The 25,616-nt window shown below is 48.2% G+C and overlaps 1 protein-coding gene across 2 annotated transcripts in view; it reads left to right on the top strand.

The window, feature by feature from the left end:
- Window positions 1–25,616, top strand: part of ENPP6 (ectonucleotide pyrophosphatase/phosphodiesterase 6) — a 128,422-nt gene that overhangs the window by 89,350 nt on the left and 13,456 nt on the right. For both annotated transcript variants that reach the window (XM_008000380.3, XM_008000381.3), the window contains exons 4-6: window positions 7,037–7,178; window positions 7,896–8,075; window positions 12,051–12,188. In XM_008000380.3, coding sequence (XP_007998571.2) covers window positions 7,037–7,178; window positions 7,896–8,075; window positions 12,051–12,188 — 460 coding nt within the window. The remainder of the gene's footprint in view (window positions 1–7,036; window positions 7,179–7,895; window positions 8,076–12,050; window positions 12,189–25,616) is intronic.

Here is a 25,616-nt window from a genome sequence, read left to right as displayed (position 1 = left end):
GCCATGAGAATCCCAGGTTGGCACTGGCCTACTAGCTGGCCAGTCTAAGCAGACTTTCCCGTCCTGAGAGACACGAGCATGTGGCGGGGAATAAGTGCTGCGCTCTGTTTCCTCTAGAGAAGCTATGGAAATGCATCCTTACCTTGGAGAAGATTTAGGAACGGCGAAGGTTTTGGTGGTGGTGGTGGCGGCGGTGGTGATGGTGGGGTATGAGTGTGTGTCTACCACAGGTATTAGGTTCCACTAGGAAGAAAAGGCTACAAAGAACCGGAAGCCCAGGAAAGAATCCCCAGCTAGACCTCCACCTAATGTGCCCTGGCATTACCATACTGCCCAGCTCCACATATTTACATTGTGTTCTATGTAGATGGCCTTGAGCTCCATGGGTTGGCATTCACGTGGTTTGCAATAAGAATGATACCCCTGAAGCAGTGAAGGCCTGGGTTGTTGGAAACCAGGCCAGTGCACTTGACTCATGGGGTCTGCATGTTGCCAAAGTTAACAGGGCCACCAGAAACAGCCCCTTTGGGTAGTAGGTGGAAAGACGGAGACCCACTATCTCTAAAGCTAGGCAGCTCTTGACATGAGAGAAAGAAAAGAATAATAATAGGCTGGATGATACTACCTGTGGAAGACAGTGAGATGACTTGGGTCTCCCCTGAAGACACAGGAAGCCCCTCCTTCAGCCAACCGGAGTGTTATTATTAGAACATGTCTTGTTACCTTCTTACAAAGAAGAATAAAGGCCTGAAAGTTGTGGGTCAACATTTTTCTTTGAAAGAAATCTAACCTTTGTCCCCTTCAGGAATGAAGTGAGTGAGGAATATGTCCAGTCTAGAACAGTCTAGACCAGTCAAGAGCACTTTGCCCGTAGTAGCTTGTCCATGCAATCATGTGGCTCAAAGGAATCACTAAGTCTCTTGGTATGTGTGTCTAGCAAAGATGTAGGATTATCGATCTGTCCGTCAGAGACCTCTAAAAGAGGAGCGTGTCTAGAATGCCGCAGCTCACCTCTTGACTTCTCTTCAGCTCTACTGCAAATTCCTAACTATAATTTGAGGAGCACTTGGAGTTTTCATACATGAGTGTCCAAACATGCACTCACATTTCTCCAAGTCACTGCAAGACTCACAGAGTGTCTTTTTTTAATCCACTTTGCTATTAGCTTGAGAGACAGAGAGAATGAACCCAGGATAGATGGGCTTTGACAGAAAGCTGGAGAGGCTGTTAAGATCTTGAACATAGAGGTCTGCCCAGGGACATTTCAGCAGAGGATCCAGGTCAGTCTGTGGTAGGAAGGATAATCCCTCGTCCAAGTTTGATCCAGGCCCTGCCTTCCAGTGTTCATAATGCATTACTGACCCCAGACATATGCTTGTGTAATGCTACCTTTGAACTTGGACAATTTCTAGAATAGGGAAAAGCAGGAGGGAAAGGAATTAGTGCTTTAACAGCCATCGGCTAGTATTGTGTCAATGGGCTTTATTTCCAGTAACCCACTTGGTTCTCATGTCCACGGTATCATGTGGGCATTGCTCTCCCCGCCTTACAAAAGAGGCCACTGGCTCTCTGAAGGTTAAAAACTTCTTCTTGGACCTCACAAGCCAGCCAGTGGTGGAGCCAGAGCCCAGCTCTTTCCACAGCAGCATAGGGCCTAGTCTCTGGAGGCCCAACTAGAACTGCTCTAGGGTCAACTCCTCAGTCCTTCACCCTGGTCTCTGCCAGCTCACACTTCTAAGACACCCTGAAATTGAGACAGTGACAGGGAGTCCAGATGCACCCCTTTGCAAGTCTCCTCTTTGGGGCCATCCTAAAGCCTGGGGTTCTGCAGCCTGCTCAGGCGTCATGTGTCTACAGCCTGCAGCCCAGGCAGTGGAGCTGTGTGCCTCCCATTACACATGGTGCTCTGTAGGCAGTGCCCCCACACACGGCCCTTTACCCTGGCTGAAAAGGAAACAGGGTTTGTGATCTGCATGACTTACTCCCATCCTCCAAGAAGTCCTATTTGCAGGATATTCGTGGTTCAGTGGGCAGGAAAAGGTGCATGGTGCTAAAGCTGAAATAAGCCTTGAATGGCTCATGGGGTGGGTGGAGGAGGGCAGGAGGCAGTCACAGTGGGCTAGGCAACTGCTTCCAGGCTTGTATAGCAGACTCACTGTGCAGCCTCACAAAAGTGTCAGTCAGGAAACAACTGGGCTGCAGGACCAGTGGGCATAGGCTGTGTATAGATATAATCCTTTGTCAAGCTCCAGGCTACTGAAGACAGCTCAAAAAGATTGCCTTCAGGATCCCAGAGGCTCCGTGGTGCCTGTAGTAATGAAGGAATGGATGATACAAGTCTTTCCATGGGCCACCAGAAAGCCAGCTCCCCTGTCCTGGCCTGGTCCCTCCTCCCTGTGGAGTACAGGGAAGAAGGAGCGGGAATCAGGCTGGGGCTAGGAGACTGGCTTCTCCTCCCTGCTCAGCCACATACTCAGGAAAAGTGATCTAGGGCCACCTGGAGAGAAGAGAGAAATCGGAGGCATTTCTTTCCCCTCCCCTCCCTTTCACTATGTGCCAAGTGCTTTATACACATCAGCTTGTTTAATACACCATGTTACCCTTTGAGTAGTATATCAGTTTGTTCTCATGCTGCTAATAAAGACATACCTAAGACTGGGTAATTTATAAAGAAAAGAGATTCAGTTGATTCGCAGTTCTACAGGGCTGAGGAGTCCTCAGGAAACTTACAATCATGGCAGAAAGGAAAGCAGACATGTCTTTCTTCACATGGCAGCAACAAGGAGAAGTGCCAAGCAAAAGGGGAAAAGCCCTTTATAAAACCATCAGATCTCATGAGAACTCACTCACGATCATGAGAATAGCAGCATGGGGTCAACCATCCCCATGCTCCAATCATCTCCCACCGGATCCCTCCCACTACACATGCGGACTATGGGAGCTACAATTCAAGATGAGATTTGGGTGGGGACACAGCCAAACCACATCAAGTAGGTTTTTCAGATGGGGAAATGGAGGCTTGGAGATAATCTTGCTATTCATCTGAGGCCTCGAGGTTAGTTTGAAGAGAAGCCAGAGTTTGATCCCAGATTTTTCTGGTTCCAATGACCCTGTCAAAAGAGAATTTTCAAAATTAAGACTTGTTATGGGCTCAGTACATCTGGGTATGAGGAACATGCCAAGGTTCAATGTAGTTTCTTGCTGAGGGGAATCAGGAGCATGACAAAGCTGCTTATAAGGAGAAAATGAGACACACACACACATCAAGAAACAGAAGGATGGAGAATGATGAGGGATAATTGTTGTTTGATGCAGATATGCTTAATAATATGGAGGATAATCAAACCATAATGTTAGAACTGCTTTCTCCATCAGACAAAAATAATTTTCATCTTATCAGTTTCCTACAAGTTAACAACTAGGTTTCTAGAGTCTGAACTCCAATCAGTAGTTCAGTCTGGTGACTCAAGCAAGCTTATTAGACAGTGCTCACCACGGCACTGAAAAGACAGGCAATCATACTGTAGGCTTTATTTCTAAGTTTTGGATCATTTTTCTCAACAGTCACCCATTTTAGTAAGAAAAATGGAAAGAATATTAAGAACTTTTTACATGGCAAAGAAATCGGAAGAGGTGATGGGAGACTCAGGTGTCCCTGAAACACCAGGGCTAGGAACCCCTTGCAGCTCTCAGGTAACAGTGCTGGGGCCACATGTCCTTCTGGAATGGTTCCTGGACCTTAGAGCTGTCAATGGGCAGTAGTAGATGGGCAGGCATGGCTACTCGTCACTCCTCACCGAACCAATTCATTGCAAATGAGCTGACCTGGGATGGAAACAAGATCCGTGTGGAAAACAGCCGGCACGCAAGCATCTGTCAGCTAAACTAGATAGGCAAGAGGTCTCAGCCCTTGAAGACATAGGGTCCTAATGAGTCAATGAAATGTCAACATGTAATCCTTTCACAAAAGACAAGTGTATAATCCCTGAATCACGAGCATCCCAAATCCAGGATTCCCAGCATCTGGGGTTGACAGCTTCCTGACCAAAAGCCATCAGGTAAAGTGTCATACATAATGGCTGATGTGGAGGTTGTGAATACGGTAATAGCCTTAAAGAAACCAGGACAGTGAGTGCTGCACTAAGGTGTGGTATCTAACACGAAGAGACCTAGAATTAGTTCATTCATTAAACTTTAATGCAATGGTAAACTGTATTCATGAAAACTCTTCACTGTAGTAAGTCACCACTGAGTTTAATCGGGTTTTTCCCTACACGGAAGCCCACTCTGGAAGTGTGGACACCTAAACAGATGTCATACTGTGTGAACAGGTACATCTGAAATGCTAAACGTGCACGTACCTAAAGCAATGAAATGCTGAGGCTTATCCAAAGGACAGAGTTTATGGAAGTTTCACTGTGTTCAAAGATTGTGATGGCAGAAGTGCCATCAGCCTATCAGTCTAATGAACCTGGGCCTTGAAAGAGTTTTGGCACATGTGTGACAATGCTACTGTCTATTTTACCAACCACCTACACATTTGTGGGACCCTACAGTGACTTTTTATTCTCTGCTGTCTATAGAGGCAGAAGGAGTTTGGATTAGTCATGCACACATTAGTGAATATGAATAAGGATAATGCCATTCATGAGAAACACCTAAATAATAACCTAATCCAATCCACAATGTGGAGGAGGGTGGTAAAGGGTCTTTTTAACCAGGGGGCAGTTTGTTTTATTCTAAAAAGAGAAAAGAACATTTGACTAGCAATTTCGTTTAACTTGAAACCCATGTGTCCTCAAAACTGTGAATGAAGTTCACCTCAGGGCACCCGGGAGGGCATGTAAAGAATGTGCCTCTTGCGGGTTTGACTGTGATGAAGGAAGATGAAGGAAGATGCCAGGTGAACATTCTTGGGATTTGCTCCCAGTTGAGTGGATGGAGTGCGTGTGGATGCCCAAAGGCCCAGTTTGCTAGAGTTAAAAGTATCCTGACTTTGGAGATTTGAATTTCTGGTTCTAGCTGTGTCTCAGAAGTCTGTGAGGCCTTAAGTGACATCTCGAACCATCTTAGGCCTATTTCCTCATCTATGAAACCTGTAAGTGCTTTTCTGTGAGGATACTTTTCACTGCAGTGACAGACGTGGGAGGCCTATTCAACCCACAGACAGAGCACTGAGCGTGCAGAAAGGAAAGAGACTTGATGTCACTGTCACCCTCTCGCCTCTCTCACACCTAGCCTTCTAGGGGTTGGTAGGATTCTCGTGAGAGAATAAGATCCATTTCGAAAAGATCATGAAGACTAGCAGAATGTTCTCGGTTGGCGTGGGCAGGTTACTGAGTTCCTCCGGAGTGTGCAGTGGTCGTGCTCTGGGGCTGGGAGTGAGCTGCACCACGGTTTGAATCCTGGTCCACCTCTTATTAGCTGTGTGATGCCGGGAACTGTCTTGCATTCTCTGTTCAGGACATTCCTACCTTTCATGGCTGTTTGAGGATTAAGTAAGATAATGTGGTTAAAAGCTCTCAGTGTAGTGCCTGACCCATAGGAGCTTTCACGTACTGAGCACTGACTGTGATTATACAGTTACAGGGCAGTTAACAGTGCTCTTGCTGTGCGCCAAATGCCAGGCTAGAGCTCAGATACGATGGACAATGCGTCCTGGCTCCTACAGTGAATGAATCTCACAATTTAGACAGGGAAAAGGACACATAAGTGGGCAATTACCGCACAGTATGAAAAGTCATGGCCCAGAAGTGAACCCAGGGTGCTATGGGAACACACACAGGGCTGCTCAGTCTAGCCACAGGGCCCCAGAGGAAGCTTCCTGGAAGAGGCAGTATCTCTCCAGGGACCTGAAGGGTGAGCAGGAGTGGTTTAATGACGGACGGGCAGACCGAGTTCTCTGAGCTACTGTGGTGCTCTTTTCCATCCCCTGTGGACGGCAAGGTCCGAGGCCCTGCGGGCTCCAGGATACATTCTTTAATTCCTCATGTTTTAAGTATTGGGGAGGCCATATCAGAGGAGGCCGTGTACTTCATCTGGGTGCGCACATGTGTATGTTTAAAATCCGCCAAGAGTATTAGTTATTAACCCATGTAGACTCCAAGCAGGGAAATGAGCTTTAATTCCTTTTCCATTGCTGCATCTTTTGTTAGTCACTGCTAACATCATCATCATCACCACCGTCACCATCGTCATCATCACCCTGATCCATTTCAGGTGCTTTGTGTGGAAGTTGTGGGAAAGCCAGCACTGGGGAGGGAGTCACAGTGGAAACACTGCGGGAAAGACGGAGAGAACATTCCATGTTATTCCTCCCCTCTCGTGGACTCTGCAAGCTTCCTACTCCAATTTAGATCACTTGCTCCTAGTCCTTCTTAACCCAAGAATGAGGGTGAAACAGCTTGGATTCTTACCATCAATACTCTAGCCAAGAAGGGGAGTTTTGTCAGAACTGGGTCTTCCTGGGCCCCTAGAGGTGTAGTCACTGCTGGAATTCACTCGATATCCACATTGGAGCTGACCCCTCACATGCCCCCATAGAACAAGTGTCCGAGGGAGGGCCACAGATGCCAGGCCCTGAACGCTCATATGTTTGCCTCCTGCAGAGTTGCTGTGGAAATGCCGTTCTTATCCTGGCCAACCAATTAGACCCACAATGTAGTGCTTAATTTAGAGTCCAGCAATGACTGAAGAGTAGTTATTTAAATAACAGCTTCCAGTGTTTCTGACCTGGTGACAGCAGGCGGCGAGGATGCAGCAATAACTATCCTTGGCCTGTTATCACATCTTCCCCCTCTCCAAGGCATGATGAGAAATCTTTAATCACCAAGGTGCTCAGGACCAGCAATTCTTGGTTCAGTGTGTGTTTTTCCCTTGGAGATCTGACCTCATTTATTTTAGGGTATTGGCTTTACCTGACCCAGGGACAAGGTTTCAGGGAGTGTGAACACCTTCACAGAGTGCTGTGGGGGTGATAAGGGAGCAAGCTGGCAGGGGCCTCCCTCACCTACGCGTCTCTCCTCTGTCCCTCCAGGAGTGGCCGGGCCGACCTGGCAGCCATATACCATGAGCGCATCGACGTGGAAGGCCACCACTACGGGCCTGCATCCCCGCAGAGAAAAGATGCCCTCAAGGCTGTAGACACTGTCCTGAAGTACATGACCAAGTGGATCCAGGTGACCTGAGGCTAAGACACCTGGCCTGGCCTTCTCTCTGTTTGTCTCCTCCACAGTCACGCCTGTCAACATCTTCCCTCTTACTGCTAAAGGCTGATGGGGCCGGCACAGGCTTTGACGAGTCCCTCTGCTTCACACAGTGCCTCCTGCAGTACCAAGCGATCCCTTGTTCCATAGCCAGGCCAGTGAGAAAGATGGACCTCGGTGTGCCTTCTCGCCTGGCTCAGCTGGAGAGAGACCCAGCTCTGTGGAATCCTAATAAGTTTGGTAGCAGCTGGGCCTGTAGACAGGTTCCAGTGCTGATTCTACCTCATGCTTTTGCTTAATGACTACAAGTGTTTGGTTTTGTTTTTGCCTTTGCTTTACCTTCCTGTGCTTTACCTTGTACATCTGCAACATGGGCACGTGATAGTTCTCAGATAAGCACACAAGTTTGTTGAAAGAGCCAAAGAAGACGCAAACAGAGGGTCGACCTTAAAAAGCTGAAAGTGCTGTGTAAGGTGTCAGAACAAATTGAACGGGACTGAGCCTCACAGTCCCCTCTGCAAAGGGCTTCTGTTGTGGGTTTTGAACTGGGTCTCACCAGGGCAAAATAGTAGATGATTAAACACAGAACTGAGAAGATAGCCTTTCTCCTATCGCTTGCAGTTGACAAAGTTTTCTGAGTGTATGAGCCTCTCTGTTGTGCCCTAATGACTGCCTTTTCCCACCACACAGGAGCGGGGCCTGCAGGATCGCCTGAACGTCATCATTTTCTCAGATCACGGAATGACCGACATTTTTTGGATGGACAAAGTGATTGAGCTGAATAAGTACATCAGCCTGAACGACCTGCAGCAAGTGAAGGACCGCGGACCTGTTGTGAGCCTTTGGCCGGCCCCTGGAAAGCACTCTGAGGCAAGACAGCCCTGTAGGGGGTGCATGGGGGCCATGCGGGCCCTCGTGTATCGCCACTTTGTACTGTGTCCTTTCCTTGTAGTTTTTTTTTTTTTTTTTTTTGAGGCGGTGTTTCACTCTTATTGCCCAGGCTGGAGTGCAATGGTGTGATCTCAGGTCACCGCGAACTCCGCCTCCCAGGTTCAAGTGATTCTCCTGCCTCAGCCTCCCGAGTAGCTGGGATTACAAGCATGCACCACCACACCTGGCTCATTTTGTATTTTTAGTAGAGACAGGGTTTCTCCATGTTGGTCAGTCTGGTTTTGAACTCCTGACCCCAGGTGATCCGCTCACCTCGGCCTCCCAAAGTGCTGGGATTACAGGCATGAGCCACCATGCCCGGACTTTCCTTGTAGTTTTAATACTGACATACAGAGCAGTGCCAGGAGCTCAGATGCTGGAGACAGATGATCTAGTTTGCCTCTCACTCCCTGAGTGACCTCGATCAAGTCTCTGTTTTTTCTTCTCTGAAATTGGCATGATGATACCTACTCCATTGAATGTCATAAGAATTAAATGAGATCAAGGAAGCACCGTACAGGTCCTCACCAGGGCTGTTTTTGTTTGTTTGTTTTTGAGATGGAGTCTCGCTCTGTCACCCAGGCTGGAGTGCAGCGGCGCCATCTCCACTCACTGCAAGCTCCGCCTCCCGGGTTCACGCCATTCTCCTGTCTCAGCCTCCCGAGTAGCTGGGACTGCAGGCACCACCACCACGCCTGGCTAATTTTTATGTATTTTTTAGTAGAGACAGGGTTTCACCGTGTTAGCCAGGATGGTCTCGATCTCTTGACCTCGTGATCCGAGCCTCAGCCTCCCAAAGTGCTGGGATTCCAGGCGTGAGCCACCGCGCCCGGCCTAGGGCTGTTTTATTATAGGCCCAAATGCAGCACTTCTGAGGCGCATCTGGGGAGCATCAGCAGCATCCCTAGACTGCCCTTTCTCAGGAAGGAGGCTGCTGCCAGGCTGGTCTGTTTCTGTGGGGAACGAGAGGGTAAAGAACGAAGGGCTGAGGCTGTATGAAGTACCCATCTCCTTATGTCAGGAGCCACCGTTCCCAGCTCTGTTCAGTTGGAAGCCAGACCAGCTCCCCACCCTGGCCCCTCTGCCTCCCTGTACGTGAGCATGGTGGTGTCGTCATAGCTGCCTCCTGGCTGCTGTGAGGGATATGGAAGCACACTGAGCCCACTGCAAGGACAGTAGTGTCCGTGACAATCCCCACCAGAGGGTGATCCCTACAGTCACTGACCTGCACTGGGTGTGGTTGAGTTCCCACAGTGCCAAGATAGGGTATAAAGCTCCCCACAGTCACTGCCCCGCGGCAGGGATGACTAGACCTCTGCTTCCCCTGCTCTCAGAACAAATATTCTCCCCGGCAGTAGCTGGCGACCTACCCTGAGAAGGGAGGAGGAGCAAGTGGCACCTTCTGCTGGCTGCTCGTCCCTGAGTTCCTAGTCACTTCCCAATATGGGCTTTGTGGCTCGTCCCACTCCCAGATGAAACTGATCCTGGCGGGAAGCAACTGTCTTCCCGGGGGCAGGCAACCTGCTGCCCCTGGAGGTCGCCAACCACAGGGTGCCAGGAGTAGGTCCTGGCTGGCCTGCTTTCTCTCTCCATCCTCACTGCAGCCATGCGACTGGCTCTGCACAGTCATTAGTAAGGATTAAGCACTGGTGGAGGCCGGGCTCTCACCTCTTTAGCCCAATGCTTCTGCAAATGCGTCCTCCTTTCCTTAAGAACTCCGGATTTCCTTAGGTAGAAAATCATAACCATGGGGCCTCCTCCCCTATAAGATCTGTCTATTTGGGGTTGAGGAACACAGATGCCCACAATGCCACTGCTGCCAGCCTTGCCCCATGCCCAGGGGGACGACCCTTTGTTCTCAGGCCCCATGGTCGGGAACTATAGGTGCGGGCTATGTTTACACAGTGTTCCCATGAGCTCCCAAAATATGAAATCAGGAACAGTATTTTACACATTGGCAGGTTCTTGAAAATAAGTATTTTGTTGTTGTTGTTTTTGGCAAGAAAGATCATCCTTGTCTCCAATTTGGCACTTAGGAACGTGCTGTCTCCAGAACTTGGGCATCAACAGCTTTTGAGCTAGGGAGAGCTCCTTCCAAGGTAGTGTTCAAGTCAGGCATTGCAAGCAGCCAAAGCAGTTGGTAGAGTATTCAAAAGCGGGGGCCATGTTTGGGCGACAGTTTGTCATGTGACGGACACAACAGTTTGTGAGACCTGCTGTGTGTCGCCAGATTTTTCACTTACACAAAATCCTTCTGCAAATGCATCCTGCTTTCCTTGAGAACTCCAGATTTCCTTAAGTGGAAAATCATAACTCACGGAGCCGTCAGAAACCATCCACTAAATTATTTTACAGAGTTGAATTGATAAACTCAATCTTATCTTCAGTTATGCCCAGAAATATATGCCTGATTTGGCTAAAGGCCAAGTCAACATCAGCCAGTCGATTTTAATTTTAGCCATAGATATTTAAGTGGCTGCTACTATTAGAAATAAGTACAGGGCCAGGCACAGTGGCCGATGCCTGTAATCCCAGCACTTTGTGAGGCTGAGGCGGGTGGATCATCTGAGATCAGGGGTTCGAGACCAGCCTGACCAACATGGCGAAACCCTATCTCTACTAAAAATACAAAAATTAGCTGAGCATGGCAGTGGGTGCCTGTAGTTCCAGCTACTTGAGAGGCTGAGGCAGGAGAATTGCTTGAATCCAGGAGGCGGAGGTTGTAGTGAGCCAAGATCTCGCCATTGCACTCCAGCCTGGGTGACAAGAGCAAAACTCCGTCTCAAAAAAAGAGAAAAAAAAAAAAAAATATATATATATATATATATATAGAGAGAGAGAGAGAGAGAGAGAGAAAGAAAAAGAAAAAGAAAAAGAAATACGTACAGGGCTACACTCGGTGGCTGAAGCCTGTAATCCTGGCACTTTGGGAGGCTAAGGCAGACAGATGTACAAAATATGTACAAAGTTTGCATCTTCATCATGAAATTAGCAATGTAATTAATGGCAAACAATTACTAGTGCTTTGAAGATTCGTGGGCAGGTAGGATAGGCTCTAGGTCAAGTTAAAGAACAAATCTTTTTTGATCTTTGCAATATTTAATATTAGGTAGACCAATTTCTTACTTTCCTTTTAAAATCAGCATGGGAGTTTAGACATAAATAATATTAGAGCATGGGCATTTTGACGTTATTATAAAATGAATGAGGTGTGAAGGGTAATGTTACAGCAGACCCTTTATACTCACAACACTTGAGAAATAGGACATTACCATTACCTGGGACATCTGTATGTCCTTCTCAGACCCAATCCCCCTTTTTGCCCCCTCAGAGGAAACCACTGTCTTAAATTATTAAAACTTCTCTTTACAGTTTTACCATATATGCTCTTTAGTTTTGTAGTTGCTCAAACTATAATAAGAAATATAGAATTGGAATAATTTTGTCTGTATTTTTCAGCAACTTTCTTTTTCCCCCCTCAAGCTGAGATCCCTGAGAATCTTCCAGGAGTGTTTGTAGCTATAATTCATTCGTCTTCAGTGCTGTAGAGTATTCCATTACAGAACCACACCATGAATTCTTTCTCTCCCCCACTATCGCTGGGCATTTGGGCTGTTCCAGTTTGCAGGGTTCATTGGTCCACATGTCTACAGGTGCACAGGCTTGAGGGATTTCACTCTGTTCCTCACAGTCAACTTCTTAGGTCAGAGAGTATGTGGATCTTCAGCCTCCCTGGATGAAGCCACCTGGCTTTTTGAGACACACGAGTTTTTTGTTTTTACGTATTCAAGTCTATCAAGTATTTGGCAATTTCTTTCTTTGGTCTTATACGTAAGTTCTCCTCTCCCCTAGCTCCAGTAAATATTCACACATATTTAAGAGAGTGAAACTGATCACTCTTGATTTTCCTTACAGGTATATAACAAGCTGAGCACAGTGGAACACATGACTGTCTACGAGAAAGAAGCCATCCCAAGCAGGTTCTATTACAAGAAAGGGAAGTTTGTCTCTCCTTTGACTTTAGTGGCTGATGAAGGCTGGTTCATAACTGAGGTAATTATGAAATATGCACCAATTTATTCACAATGCAAATTCTATAAAACAGTCCAACGTTAAATAATAGTTACTCAAGTTTTTACACATAAAAGATTTTTTCATGTAGGCATCATTTGTTGCATTATGTCTTTCTTTAGAGAATCAAAAGTCTTGATCGGGTAACTTTGTAGACACAACTGTAGATGTGAACCCAGAGTCGTGGTTTAGACTTCGTGGCTCCAGACTTGCCGTGTTTTAACAAACGGGCCTTAACTCGATTACTGGGCTTACAATGTAACCTGTTCGCTTGAAAGCGGAACAATTACTGTGAACCAAAGCAATTGCTCAAGGGCAGTCAAAAGCAAGGAGAGGTTCAGCTAGCTTTCACCTTCAAGAGAAATGTTTGGCAAACGAGACTGCGAGTCCCCAGCGTGCCAATTTGATCTTTCAGAGGAGATTATCATGCATTTTTGTTCCAATCTTTAATTGGACCTGGGGAGGTCTGAATGACCTCCACAGCCCCCTCCTGGCTGGCCTGGACGCTAAGCCCCCCAGCTCTGGCATCAGCTTGTGATATCAGGGCCACGGCGGGAAGGCCCTGCCCTTTAGGGGAGTCTGTGGTCAAGTGATGTTTACAGTTCATTCCTGAAGACAGCACGGCTTATTTTAGGAATTTGAAGATAGGTTGCAGTTATTAGCTTGGTTCAAAAGTAATTGCAGTATATGGCAAAAATCACAATTACTTTTGCACCAACCTAGTAGATCAGGCTCCAGGGTACATGAGAGTAGCTGGTTGAGGCCAACCAAGTGGAAGACCTCAGACTGTTGGTAGCCGCCCTGGGAGGCGGGCAGGTGATGACCAGCAGGGAGGCTGACTGGGCAGGTGAGTGGGAGTCTGGGACATGGGCATGGGAAAATGGGGGTTGTGTGACATGAACCTCAGTCATGCAGGAGGACTGCGTGACTTCTGGGTGCTCTCAGACAGAGAGAAGCACCTGGCACCAAAGAACTGAGAAGAGAGCAGATCCGATTAGGAGTGTGAGTTTCGCAGAGCAGAGGCCAGCGAGGCCCTCCTCAGGCAGCTATGGCTTCTCTGCCACATGGTTTACAAGGTGAGGGTCCCTCTGTTCCCTAATGACCTCTCCTCTACAATCCAAAGTGCTTCTCATCGCTTCATCACACCATGTGGGGTCATCTGGAGTGAGGTTAGGTTGGGATCACCAAATCATCCCTTAGAGTGGTTGGCTCAGGACCTCACACGGAGCACATATGTAGTCAAGCAAGTCACCGGTCTCACTGTATTCCACAACGCCAGCCTTCCACATCTCACCAAAGGGCTTACTGTTTGAACTTTTTTCAGTTTATAAAATTCTGGCAGAATTGCTTTGAATTTTTAAAAGCAAATATGCCCTGAAGGTTAATTCACAGCCGTCAGTCATTTCTTAGCTGGCTATTTGCATCCGTCTTTACTTTGTCGTCTTTAGCTGAAGTCGCCTATGCTGAGAGACTGGGTGGAAGGGAGGGAGGGTATAAGAGGGCAGAGGTGATCCGGGCATCTTGGTGGAAAACAGGCTTAGGTAGGGGAGTGCAGGGCCAGAGGTCACTATGGAGATGCTGGATGACTAATGAGGTGCCATCTCAATTCCATTGAGAAAGGTCTTGGCCCCCTGCAGTAGGGTGTGACAGGTGCTGGGGAAGTAGCTTCAGTCCTGAATCCTGTCAGTGAAAGTAAACATGGTGTCTCAGCAGCCACACCTCTGGCATGAAGATGCTAGGCCTTCCAGTGAGTGAAGAAACCCAGTGCTGGGAGACCCTGAGACATCCGTTAAGACGCTCTTGGTCATAAATCACAGCCCATTTGATAAATGTGGCTGAAACAAAAAGGATTTACTATCCCACATAAGTAGAAGTCTGGAGGCAAGCAATTCCAGAATTGCTGAATCCAGCAACTCAATTATATCATGCCCCAAGCCAGCTCTTCTGCAATGCTCTTGGCTTTCTTCAAGGTCACAAGATGGCTGCTGCAGCTCCACACATCAAATCATATCACGTCAGGACATTCCAAAGCAGGAAAGAAAGGGTGTGGGTTCTGTTTGCACATCTCCTACTTTTATCAGGGAGCAAAATATACATACCAGAGCCAGGGCCAGACTCGGGTTTTGTAGGACTCTGAAGATTATGGAATTAAGGTGAAGGGGATCTCTCTTTAAGAAAAAAATATACACAATTATGAATACAAAATTAGGTACAGGGATTTGGAAGAAGTTCGCACACATGAGGAACCTTGGTGCATAAGCTGTAAATCTGCTTCTGCCCAGAACCCCCTAGCGACTTCCCCTAGGTCTCATCAATCAGCTGACTAGTGGGGCTAGGAAGTTCCCGCCTTGGGTCAGCTTTGGTTCTGAGATCTGAAGTTGCGCTGAAGTGCAGACCAGGGGGTCCCAATCACAGGACAAAAGTGAAACAGAGGCCAGGAGTCAGGCAGACTGGGGCCCCGAAACAAAGAACAGAAAGAAGGGGTGAGGGGAGAGCAAGGACAAATGGCAGCCTCTGCCCCATTCTGACTTGCGCTGGCCCACTCAGGATGCCCAGTGACAAGTGTGAGGACACGTCCTCCTTCCCCTGGCTCTGCTTCCATCTCCCCCCGTCCTTCCACCCCGCACTCTGCTGTGGGTCCAGGTGCCTGCTCCCTTCCATCTCCCCGGCATCCTCCTGCCCCGTACTCTGCTGTGGGTCCAGGTGACGGCTCCCTTCTATCTACTCCCCATTATCCTGCCCCGTACTCTACTGTGGGTCCAAGTACCTGCTCCCCTGTAGGAAATGACAAATTAGTGTTGACCATGTTATGTTCTATTATGTGTTTTGTACGCATTGACAAATACACACACACACGTTCGTCTGAGTAAATCAGAAGTGAGACCATCAGTTAGTTAGCAAGGGCTAACCAGTACTGTATTGTACCTCTTAGGGAGAAGCCACAGAACAGAAAGGAAGAATGCCTAGCTGTTGACAATTACTAGAGCAGCATTTTAAAATATACAATCATTTCCAAAGGAAGATTCGAGGTAATTTCAAAGATAAGTGAAGCAGAAACTTTAAAAAGAAAAAACAGAACATCAGAAATAAGATAAATAGGGTGTGAAAAAATAAGATTAGCTCTGAAAGATGAGGGTTGCTCACTAATAGACTATCCATGGTGGCTCACAAACCTTTAATTACTAATGATAAGGGCTGCGAAACTCATCTTCATGTATTACACCCGGATCCTTAGCAACTCTAGAATGACCCCTCCCCCAAGCTTCAATGACATGCATAGAAAGTTATTTTATACCTTGCAGATAATAAATACATCAAGAAAAATTTCTGTTTAAATTTTAGTCAATGACAACAGCAACTACTTCAATAATAATAGCTATCTTGAATTAAGTACATCCTAGTTCCTGTTTCTAATTCTCCTAATGACTCCATTGTGGATATTGTTAGTTGTGTTTGTTTGCTTTGTTGTTGTTTTCTTGTTTTTTTGTTTGTTTGTTTGTTTTGACACGGAGTCTTACTCTGTCACCCAGGCTGGGATGCAGTGGCACGATCTCAGCTCACTACAACCTCTGCCTCCTAGGTTCAAGAGATCCTCCTGCCCCAGCCTCCCAAGTAGCTGAGATTACAGGTGCCCACCACCATGCCCAGCCAGTTTTTGTATTTTTAGTAGAGATGGGCCAACCATGTTGGCCAGGAGGGTCTTGAACTTCTGAATCTCAAGTGATCCGCCCGCCTTGGCCTCCCAAAGTGCTGGTATTACAGGCGTGAGCCAGCGCACCCAGCTGTTATTGTTAGTTCTGAAAATAACATACAGCCAAATAAAATGGAACACACATGTGGTTCTGAGCTTCCAAGAAGCTAATCCAAAGAGAACAATCAGTTCCATTAATATAACTTACAGCATCTATATTCATGAACATATATGTTTCTCTGGAAAATCATAATTATCCCCGAGTCCTGAGAGACACTGAGATATCTTTTAATGACTTTTTGCAGTTTGCTAGACTAAATATCTTAATCATTTTACTTCTACCCTGGAATTTGCAAATTTTTATTATGAAGACACCATATGTAAAAGTTATAATTTCTGATTCTACTTTAGTATAACATTGGGACTTTATTTGTTTTCTGAGAAATCCCCAAAACAAGTGCCCATTCTTTCTTTATTGGCTTAAACTTCTTTTTTTGACATCATTCTACTGTTTGTTGTACTTTCTTGACAACAGAGAATTAAAAACCCCATTCTATATCCTTGTTTCTGCTCTGTGCCAAGGCTATTAATCTCTCACATTCCTATTTGCAAAACTTCTCCCCAAATGGTAAAAGAACGTTATGTTTTGCCCTGAAACCTACACACCCATCCACAGTGCATGCGATGACATTTCAGGGCTGGCTTACACTTCACATCTGTGGCATGGCAAGACTCTCAGCCTGAAAGCAATCTCTCCGGGTCTGAGTTCGGCTGGCAGATGAGACTGGTTTCTGGTTTAGCCATGATGAGGAAAACAGCTGAGTCAGGACACGGTGATGCTGGGTGACAGCCACGAGAGCCCTGTCCCCCACTCCTTTCTGCCTATAGCCGCCATCCCAGAAACATGGAAGATTTGGTTTCCTTGGTAAAAATGCCCTTCCCCAAAAGACACTAACTTTCTACCATCGATTTAAGTCCTGCAGACTTTAAGGCGGCGGCACTAACAGGAAGACTTCATTGAGTTCATCTTTTTCTTAGGATTTCTTAGAGAGGCGTCACTGAAAAAGATAAAGACAGGAACAGATTGTCCCTTTTTTTTTTTTTTTTGAGATGGAGTCTTGCTCTGTCGCCCAGGCTGGAGTGCAGTGGCGGGATCTCGGCTCACTGCAACCTCCACCTTCCAGTTTCAAGTGATTCTCCTGACTCAACCTCCCAAGTAGCTGGGACTACAGGTGTCTGCCACCATCCCTGGCTAATTTTTCTATTTTTAGTAGGGATGGGATTTCACCACATTTGCCAGACTGGTCTTGAACTCCTGACCTTGTGATCCGCCCACCTCAGCCTCCCAAAGTGCTGGGATTACACAGTCATCTAGTGGGATTGCTGACCTTGCCATAGTAAAGCAAGCCCCCTGACCAGGGGCCCCCAGTTTGCCTCTGCCCCTGCACTCTTTAATAAACCAGCTGGATTTCCAGCTGCTGTCAGTCCTTTCTCCGGCCTCCTGTCCTGAAAGGAGAGAAATCTGAAAGTGTTCTTATCCCCATAGGATAAAACAGAAAGAGGTAAAGCACAGGCTGCCTCCACGGGTCCAGCCTGAGCCCGTCATACCAGACAAGTTCTTTGCTTCAAGGATAGGAAATGGGCCTTCCTCACGGAAGTCCTGCCTGAGACCTGGTCCCTGTCCTCTGGAAAGCCTTTGCCCTGAGTCTTCCCGCCAGGGGATGAAGATCACGCTCTTCCCCAGAGCACGGGAGCCCTGCCCAGGCTGGCTCCACTGGGGTTCTCAGTTGGGCACCCTGCCACTCCCTCTCCCGGGGGCCTGGAGCAGATTGGGTTGTCACAATGTCATGGTGGGCCAAGGACACTGAGGAGGCAGGCTCGGTGATGCTAAATTATGGGAGAGTCAGGCACAACACAGCAAAATGCCAAGTGGAGAAGGGCTGTGGGTAGTTTGCAGCAGACTCAAGCATACTCTTCCATCCCCCACCGTGAAGGCCGTGTGCATCAGCCATCATGTGCCTAGCAAACCAGCAGATGTGTGCCGAGTGCCGACTACATGTGACGGCCAATGAAAAGTTCTAATTCCACAGTGGGGAGCCACTGGGAGTCCTTGTCCCCCTCCCGCTCTCCCTGCTAGTGAAGACAATAGACACTAAATAAATACACATGCCACACCAATAAATCACCGTGGTAAGAGCTGTCATGGACACAGAGATTGCCATGAAAGAGGGTACTGGGGTGGGGAAAACAGGAGCCCGATGTAGGTGAGGGGCTACAGGGGCCTCTCTGAGAAGAGAGCTTGAGGCTGAAACCCAAAAGAGGAGTTATCAGTGGTCAGGCAGGAAGAGGAAGTGCTCTCCAGGCTGAGGGAATGATCTGCTTGAAGAACCTGAGCCAGGAAAGACCTTTGAGAGTTAGAGGAATGGAAAGAATGGGCCAAGTGGCCAAGTGTGGGGAGCCAGGAGAGGGGACGTGGCAACGAGATGGGGCTGCTTAGGTAAGCAAGGGACCGTTGGCCCAGGACTTGGTATTTTTTATCTTAAGACTTGGTATTTTTGTGGCCGGGCATGGTGGCTCACACCTGTAACATCAGTACTTTGGGAGGCCGAGGCAGGCGGATCACCTGAGGTCAGGAGTTTGAGACCAGCCTGGCCAACATGGTGAAACCCCGTCTCTACTAAAAATACAAAAATTAGCCAGGCGTGGTGGTACGTGCCTACAATCCCAGCTACTTGGGAGGCTGAGGCAGGAGAATCACTTGAACCTGGGAGGCGGAAGTTTCCGTGAGCCAAGATTGCAGCACTGCACTCCAGCCTGGGCGACAGAGCGAGATTCCATCTCAAGATAAAAAAAACAAAAAACTTGGTATTTTTTAATCTTAAGTTCAATGGGAAACCACAGGGAATTTTTCCAGGGGAGGATCATGATCCATTATCTTCAGGGTAATGTAACTCACAGCTCATGGGAAGAACAGAGTCAAAGAACAAAGTCAAACAGGTCATGAGCAGTTCCGTGAAAATTCTTACACTGACCCGCTAAACAGACTGTCAATGTGATTTCATCCACCTTTAATTAGTAATACTGGTTGCTGTGAACAACAATCTTAATTTTTCATGCCTGGATCATTGTAGACTTAGGAAAGAGCTCCCTGTGGTCCTCCCAAAAGTTACATCAAGTTATTTTATATTTTGCACATAATAAATATATGGTTTTTTTTTTTTATTTTGGTCAATAACAACCATAACAGTAGTGGCTATCTGGAATTAGGTACCTCCTCAGTTCACTCTCTCTGCATTGTGGATACTGCGATCCCAATTTTACTGAGTTAATGGCAGCTCATCATTTTAGGTCCCATGCCTATGGTTACAAATCTCTGAGCAACAAACCCAGGACTTGAATTCCAGTCTAGCCATGAAGCACACAGTCCCATCCAGTTCTTCTAAGATGTTCCAAACATTTCATCAGAATGTTCATTGTGTTTCTGACCTCGTGTTTCCCAGTTACAGACTCACCCTTCTGGCTTCCGTGGGGTCTAGAGCTACATCTCGGCTCCTTCACACTTGCAGAAACAGAAGTTCTACCATTGTCCTTGTAAATTTTTTTGCTCATGTCATACTGCAAAAACCTCTACAGTTGCTCCAAGCCCAATTTACCTCCTTTTCTTCTTCCTTACCCCAATCCCTTTTTTTCTTATGACCAACATGGGTGATTTGCATATACCAGAACCAAAATTTTTCTGGTTGTGAAAACAGTTCTTCCATTGTAACACTTAAGTGTTGGGAATTTGGTGGTCAGGGAGAGGTAACCAAACTCGCCCAGGTAACTTCAATCAGCCTAATAAATAATCAGTAGAATCCCTGGAATGCCCTCTCTGTGCCAATCCCTCCCTGTCCTTCAAAGGCCAACTCAAACACCATCTCTACCAGGAAACACTCAAGAGTTGCTAATGCTCTCCAGCTTGGAATTCCGTAAGACCTGATGCTACATTTGTTTATTTGTTTTGGACTCTGCCCTCCTAGAGTGGAAGCTCCCTGAGGACAGGTCTTTGGCATCTCGACCTTTGTTTCCCATCATGAACTTGTACACAGTAGAGTCTCAGTAGATGTTAGTGGGTGGTACAAATTATTAAATATTGAGGCAGTTGATTCCTGACTCTACTTATTGACAGGTTGTTCACATGGCTGGTGTGTAAACCAGTCACCATGTAAACCAGTCACCAAGTAAACAGAGAAGAAAGTGAAGTCAGGCTTTCAACCCTGGCTAATTATTAGTAGCTCCAGAAGAGATTTCAACAGGGAAGAGATGTTGAAAGCACGAATTCTCCTCGCATCAGTTGACCCAGAGCTACAGTCCAAGGCCGAGACACACAGCCCTGAGGGGCTGATTCCTGCAGCCCCTCCTGGACAGTGTCCATCTTATGCCACCATGCTCATGAAGGTAGGATGGGGAAAGACTTCCCCAGAGCTTGGTGAAAGATCGTAGAACATGGTCCAGACCCCTTCCTGACTTGAGAGAAATGCAGCAAATTCAGGCCCAAGCTTCTAAAGGAGGCCGATATTTTTCTCCAGAGGAGAGACTTCTTTTGAAAACTGGAACAGGATATGAAATGCCAGGCTCAATTCTAAAGCCTGTGGTTGAACGGCTGTGAGGCCTGGACCCAAAATATCTGGGGAAATCAAGACAATCTGGAAAACGTGGCTTCGGAGCTTTAGTGGCAGCTCGTGTGGTATTGTCCAGGCCTGCCTGAGCTTCAGGAAGTCAGATGCGGGGCGGGAAGCTGCATGCGTTCTGGTGGTGACCAGGGCCGTCTGTGTGAGCTGCATGGGAGCACAGGCATACCCTTCTCAGCCTGGCTGTGCTGCAATCAACATGATTCGGAAAAAAAAAAGAAAAGAAGAAAGAAACCCCATCCACTGAGTGCTTTTCTCCAGCGCTTCGCTCCACGCCGAGAACGTCTGCATCTCCGGATCCCTGCTGACTTTGCTGCCTGCAGTTCCCATTTCGAGGATCAAGCAGTGTGTGGCCAGGGGCTCTCTGGGGTCAGGCCAGTGGTCTGCTGCCTGAGCAATTACATTCTGTTTTAGAAAGACAGAGAAAGGGAAATGGTTAGAGGAACATCTCTTTGGAGCGGCATGCGGCAAACACATCTCAAAGACTCATAACCACCACTCCCACGGGCTCCGAAGAGTCCCGCTGGCTGGAAGCCTCTTTGCAGGACAATTTAAAATAGCAATGCCACAAAATCCGAGAAAGCGTGGTTTATAATAGAAACCATATCTCGACCTTCACACTAGCAGCAAAACCATCCAAGCCAGCCAAACTGTCATCATTTCACCAGAGTTTTCACTGAAGCCACCCAAGGCTTGAACATTATTGGTGACTTTTCTTAGACTGGGAGGATGTCAGAAGTGTATTGCATTTTCAGGGAGGTGGGAGGCTTCTGTTATAACCATGTCCTAGAAGAAAAATGCGGATTTTTTTAGGCCTCTAATACACCTTAGATAGGTTTCACCTTTTATTTTCATCTGACCAGATTTCAACGGTGTCCCCCAGTTCCCTGGACACCTGCTGTGATGCCTCAAGGGAGAAAGGGAAGAACTTGGGTCCCTGACCCCACACCTCATGAGAATTATACTTTCAGTAGTTGAAAGGAGACACAATAGTTGAAATGTGTAACAACCAGCACCCCATGGGTGCCAGCCATTGAGAATGAAGCACCTGTTGGAGCAGCTGGAGGGCCGCCCTAACTCCTGCCTGTTGGAAAGCAGCCCTGTGCCAGCTAATGCTGTGCCTAATTCTGTGGTCCCTTGAAGCCCTTTGAACTTTGTAACAGGGAGGGCCCATTTTGCTATGCCCAGGGCCACACAAAGGGAGATGAGGCACAGTCCCTGATCTCAGGCACTTCTCAGAAAAGGACAATCATCCTTTTACATGGCCTATGGCAGGTGCCAGGTGAGCAGCTTCCAGGGGTTCCCATGCCTGACTGCACATCCCGACCACCTGGGGGACATTCAGAAGAGATTCCTCAACACCTCCTGACCTGCTGAATGCAAATATCCAGGAGCCAGGTCCAGGCCAAGCTCAGGGTGGTCCTTGGGCAGCCAGCATGGGATGCACTGGTGTGGATGGTGAGCACCCTGGTTTCCAGCAGGGAGTGACGCTGTGGCCTCTGTGGGAAGAAGGCCAGAGGGGCAGCACCAGGCAGAGCAGGAGGGACCAGACAAGGCCCTGCAACAGCACCTCTACTCTGGGTGGGATGCCAGGGAAGACAAGATTCCAACCCTCCCGCCACCTTGAGAGGAGTCATTTAGGGATGTAGGACACAGCTGGAGGCTGGATGTTGGGCAGCTGTTGGCCACCAGCCTCCTCTGCTATTCTTCCTGGTTTTGCAACCATTCTTCTATATATGGTGGAGAGAGATAGGAAGGAATGGGTGAGAAATATATATGCTCATGTATTCCAAAAATGCATCATGAAAAGACAAGTAAATGCGTCTAGAATTTGCCAAAGCCACACCTTGCCCATGTGCAACAGCAAATAATGAACATGGACCACTTGGTGCTCCCCGCCTCTTCCTGTCCCTCCACCCCTCCCTCCGCCTGCACCTTCATTCCCAGCGCAGCCTCGCATTTCTGGGTGTGCTCCCCAGACAGCACAGCTCAGCTCAGCACACAAAGGGATCCTACAATGCTGAATGCAAACGGATGGGCCCTGGCAAGTGTAGAACAAACTGTATTTACTGGGTTTCTGATTTGGAGGTAAAGCGCGAATGTTGCATTTTCTTTTCATTTTAATGCTAAGGATGATTAAGACAAAGGCCTGGTCTAGAAATTATAACCCTTATCTCATAATTATTCCTTGGCTACCCAAATTAATGCAAGCATATAACAGGCATTATCACAGGGAGCTGGCGATGGAGTACAGGCACCCAAATAGAATGCAGGCACCTACATGAAACCGCGCAAACCTGAAGGGAACCGCTCAGCCGCTTCTCACCGCGCTTCCTGGTGTGGGGTGATTTATTTCTGGTTCCTTCCTGTTAGAAATGATTAATTGGTTGAGGGGCTCATCAAGGAGGGTCCTGGCATTGCTGTCTACCCCTGTCTAGAGGAGGGGTCCTGGAGGGCACTGGGAAGCGCTGAGCACATCACCGTGGGTGAAGATGTTACCTAAATTCCTAATATAGTGCTGACTGTACAGTGGCCAACTTGTCCTGGTTCGCCTGGGACTGTCCTGGTTTTCAAACTGAAAGTCTTACATCCCTGAAACTCTCTCAGCTGCAAACCAGGAGAGGTGATCACCCTGTTTGGTTGCCACAACCCCGCTAGCAAAACAACCCAGTTCCTCTCCCCTTCCAGCTCTTCCAGCCGTCTCTCTCTGATGGCAGCTCTTTCTATCTTTCCCACCCAGGTCATTCAAGGGCTCCCCTGCTCTTGGAGTTCCCAGGATTCTGTCACTGCAGAACCGTTGTAGTGACCCCACCCTCTTTATTTGGACTCCCTGTGTGGACTCCTCATCCTGATTTCTCCTCTCCATCTCCCTACCCCACTGCTACACACACTCACACACACATAAATGTTAACACACACACAACACAGACAGACACACATAAACACACTCACATATACACACTCATGCACACACATACATGCTTACACTCATGCACTCACACACACTCTCATACCCAGGCACACACTCATGCACACACACATGCACACACACATGCACACACGCATGCACACACGTGTTTACATGCATGTAGAACACACGCACACAGTTGCGTCCCCACTGACTGACTCTCCCACAGCCTCCTCCCGTGTCCCCTCCGCTGAAGGCCTCCCTGGGGCCTGAGCCTCCCTCCCTCCTTCAGGCTTGGGCACCCACTCCTGGTAGCGACTTACTCTGGAGTCAATGCCCAGCAGCTGCAGCCCCCTTCCTCCCTCACGAAAGCTGAGCTCTGTTAGGGGAAGGAGCCGCCCTCCACCTCTGTGTCCCCCACCCCAGAGCCTAGCCGAGTTCCTGGCATGAATCCAGCGCTCAGTGCATGTCCGTGGAACTGAATAAACCAGCCCTGAAATCATGGGATTCTCCTACATGCTGGCAGGGATGTTCCACCGTCGCCTGGGACTCCTCTCACCTGGGGCCCCCCACTTCTTCTCTGCCCGCATGGAGTGGATTTCCTCCCCACCAGATGATGAGTGGGGAGCCACCCCCTCCAGCACACGTTGCAGGAGAACCGGGTGCTTCCTGCCATCCTGGGAATTGGCTGCCCACCCTACAGTGGGATCCCACTTAGAGGCCCGCCTGCCCCTGAACACACACACACAAGCCCACCCTCTACCTTTGTTTCTCACCTTCGGCCGGATCTGGAGGGCTGGGTCGCCTCCCGGGATGTCACTAGGTGGCGCTATGAGGCAGTCCCTGGGCTCTGCAGGGGCTGGATGGGGTCAGCAGGCCAACCGTGAGCTTCCGGATCCACCCGCTGTGGAGGTGGAGAGGCGTGTGGGAGCTTCCGGATCCACAGGTGGGGATTCCCGCTGTGGAGGTGGAGAGGCGTGTGGGAGCTTCCGGATCCACAGGTGGGGATTCCCGCTGTGGAGGTGGAGAGGCGTGTGGGAGCTTCCGGATCCACAGGTGAGGATTCCCGCTGTGGAGGTGGAGAGGCGTGTGGCAGGCCCTTCTTCGTAGGCCCGGCCTCAGCTGTATGCCCTTGAAAAGATAATGTGGGGTACAAAACAGAGGTGCTAAAAGTCACTGGCAGAGGGAAAAGAAGAAAATCATTGCCGCAGCATTGTGAAATGAAGGCTGAGTCCATCACTTACGCTACACAGTCACCTGTGCACCTGACCCGCCAGGTGGCTACGATGTTTTCATCAGTAAGAGCAATTGTTTTTCTGGGGCAACTTGTTATTTTAATAAAAATGAGTCGATTTACCTATGACTAGAAAGATCCAAAATCACCTTCAGGGCTGGGGTTTTCATGGCTGCGTGTGTTGATTTGTGGAATCTAGGCCGTCGGGCTTCATCTCTCTTGCTTCTGTTCTTTGTCATGGCACACACACAGACTATGAGGTTCATAATTGGTGAGGTCGTTCATAGCAAAAGAGTTCCACTTCGTGCTTCAGTGCTCACCGCCTTGTAGACTGTGAGAGGGAGAAGCAACACATTAAATTAGCTGGCGAGACTAAATTGGGATGTGTTGTGATCATCACCATGGACAGATAAGGAAGAAAAAGAGAAAGTTAGAGATGCAGTAAGTGAAAGAAACCTTCCCATGGAAAAACACGAGCCACAGCTGGAGAAGGAGGGACGAGAGATGCGGGAAACTCAGGAAACGGAGAAACTTGGAAAGCTGCAATGTGAGGGGGCGATTTATGGGGTGAGAGCAGATGGCTGTGCAATGTGATATGACAGCTAAATAAGCACAAGCAGGCTCAGCCCTCACGACCCACACTGCCCGGCTGCATACGGCCTGGGTGCCTGGCCCCACCGCCAGGGGCATCTGCGGAGCAGACCGCTGCCACCTATTGAGCACCTATGGTGTGTCAGGGACTTAGCACACAGTCATGCCATCCCCCACAGACCCTACAAGGTGGCCAGGACCTACAAGGTGCAGCTCACAGAAGTGAAATAGCCAAGATTCCAGAGCTAGAAAGTAGCAGCTGGAATTTAACCCAATTTAACTGCACCAACCCAGTTCCAAAATCCTGTTAGTGCTT

The sequence above is a fragment of the Chlorocebus sabaeus genome, chromosome 7, assembly GCF_047675955.1.
Source record: "Chlorocebus sabaeus isolate Y175 chromosome 7, mChlSab1.0.hap1, whole genome shotgun sequence".
NCBI lineage: Eukaryota > Metazoa > Chordata > Mammalia > Primates > Cercopithecidae > Chlorocebus > Chlorocebus sabaeus.
Note: the sequence above shows the minus strand (reverse complement) of the source record. Positions and strands in the feature narration are given on the sequence as shown.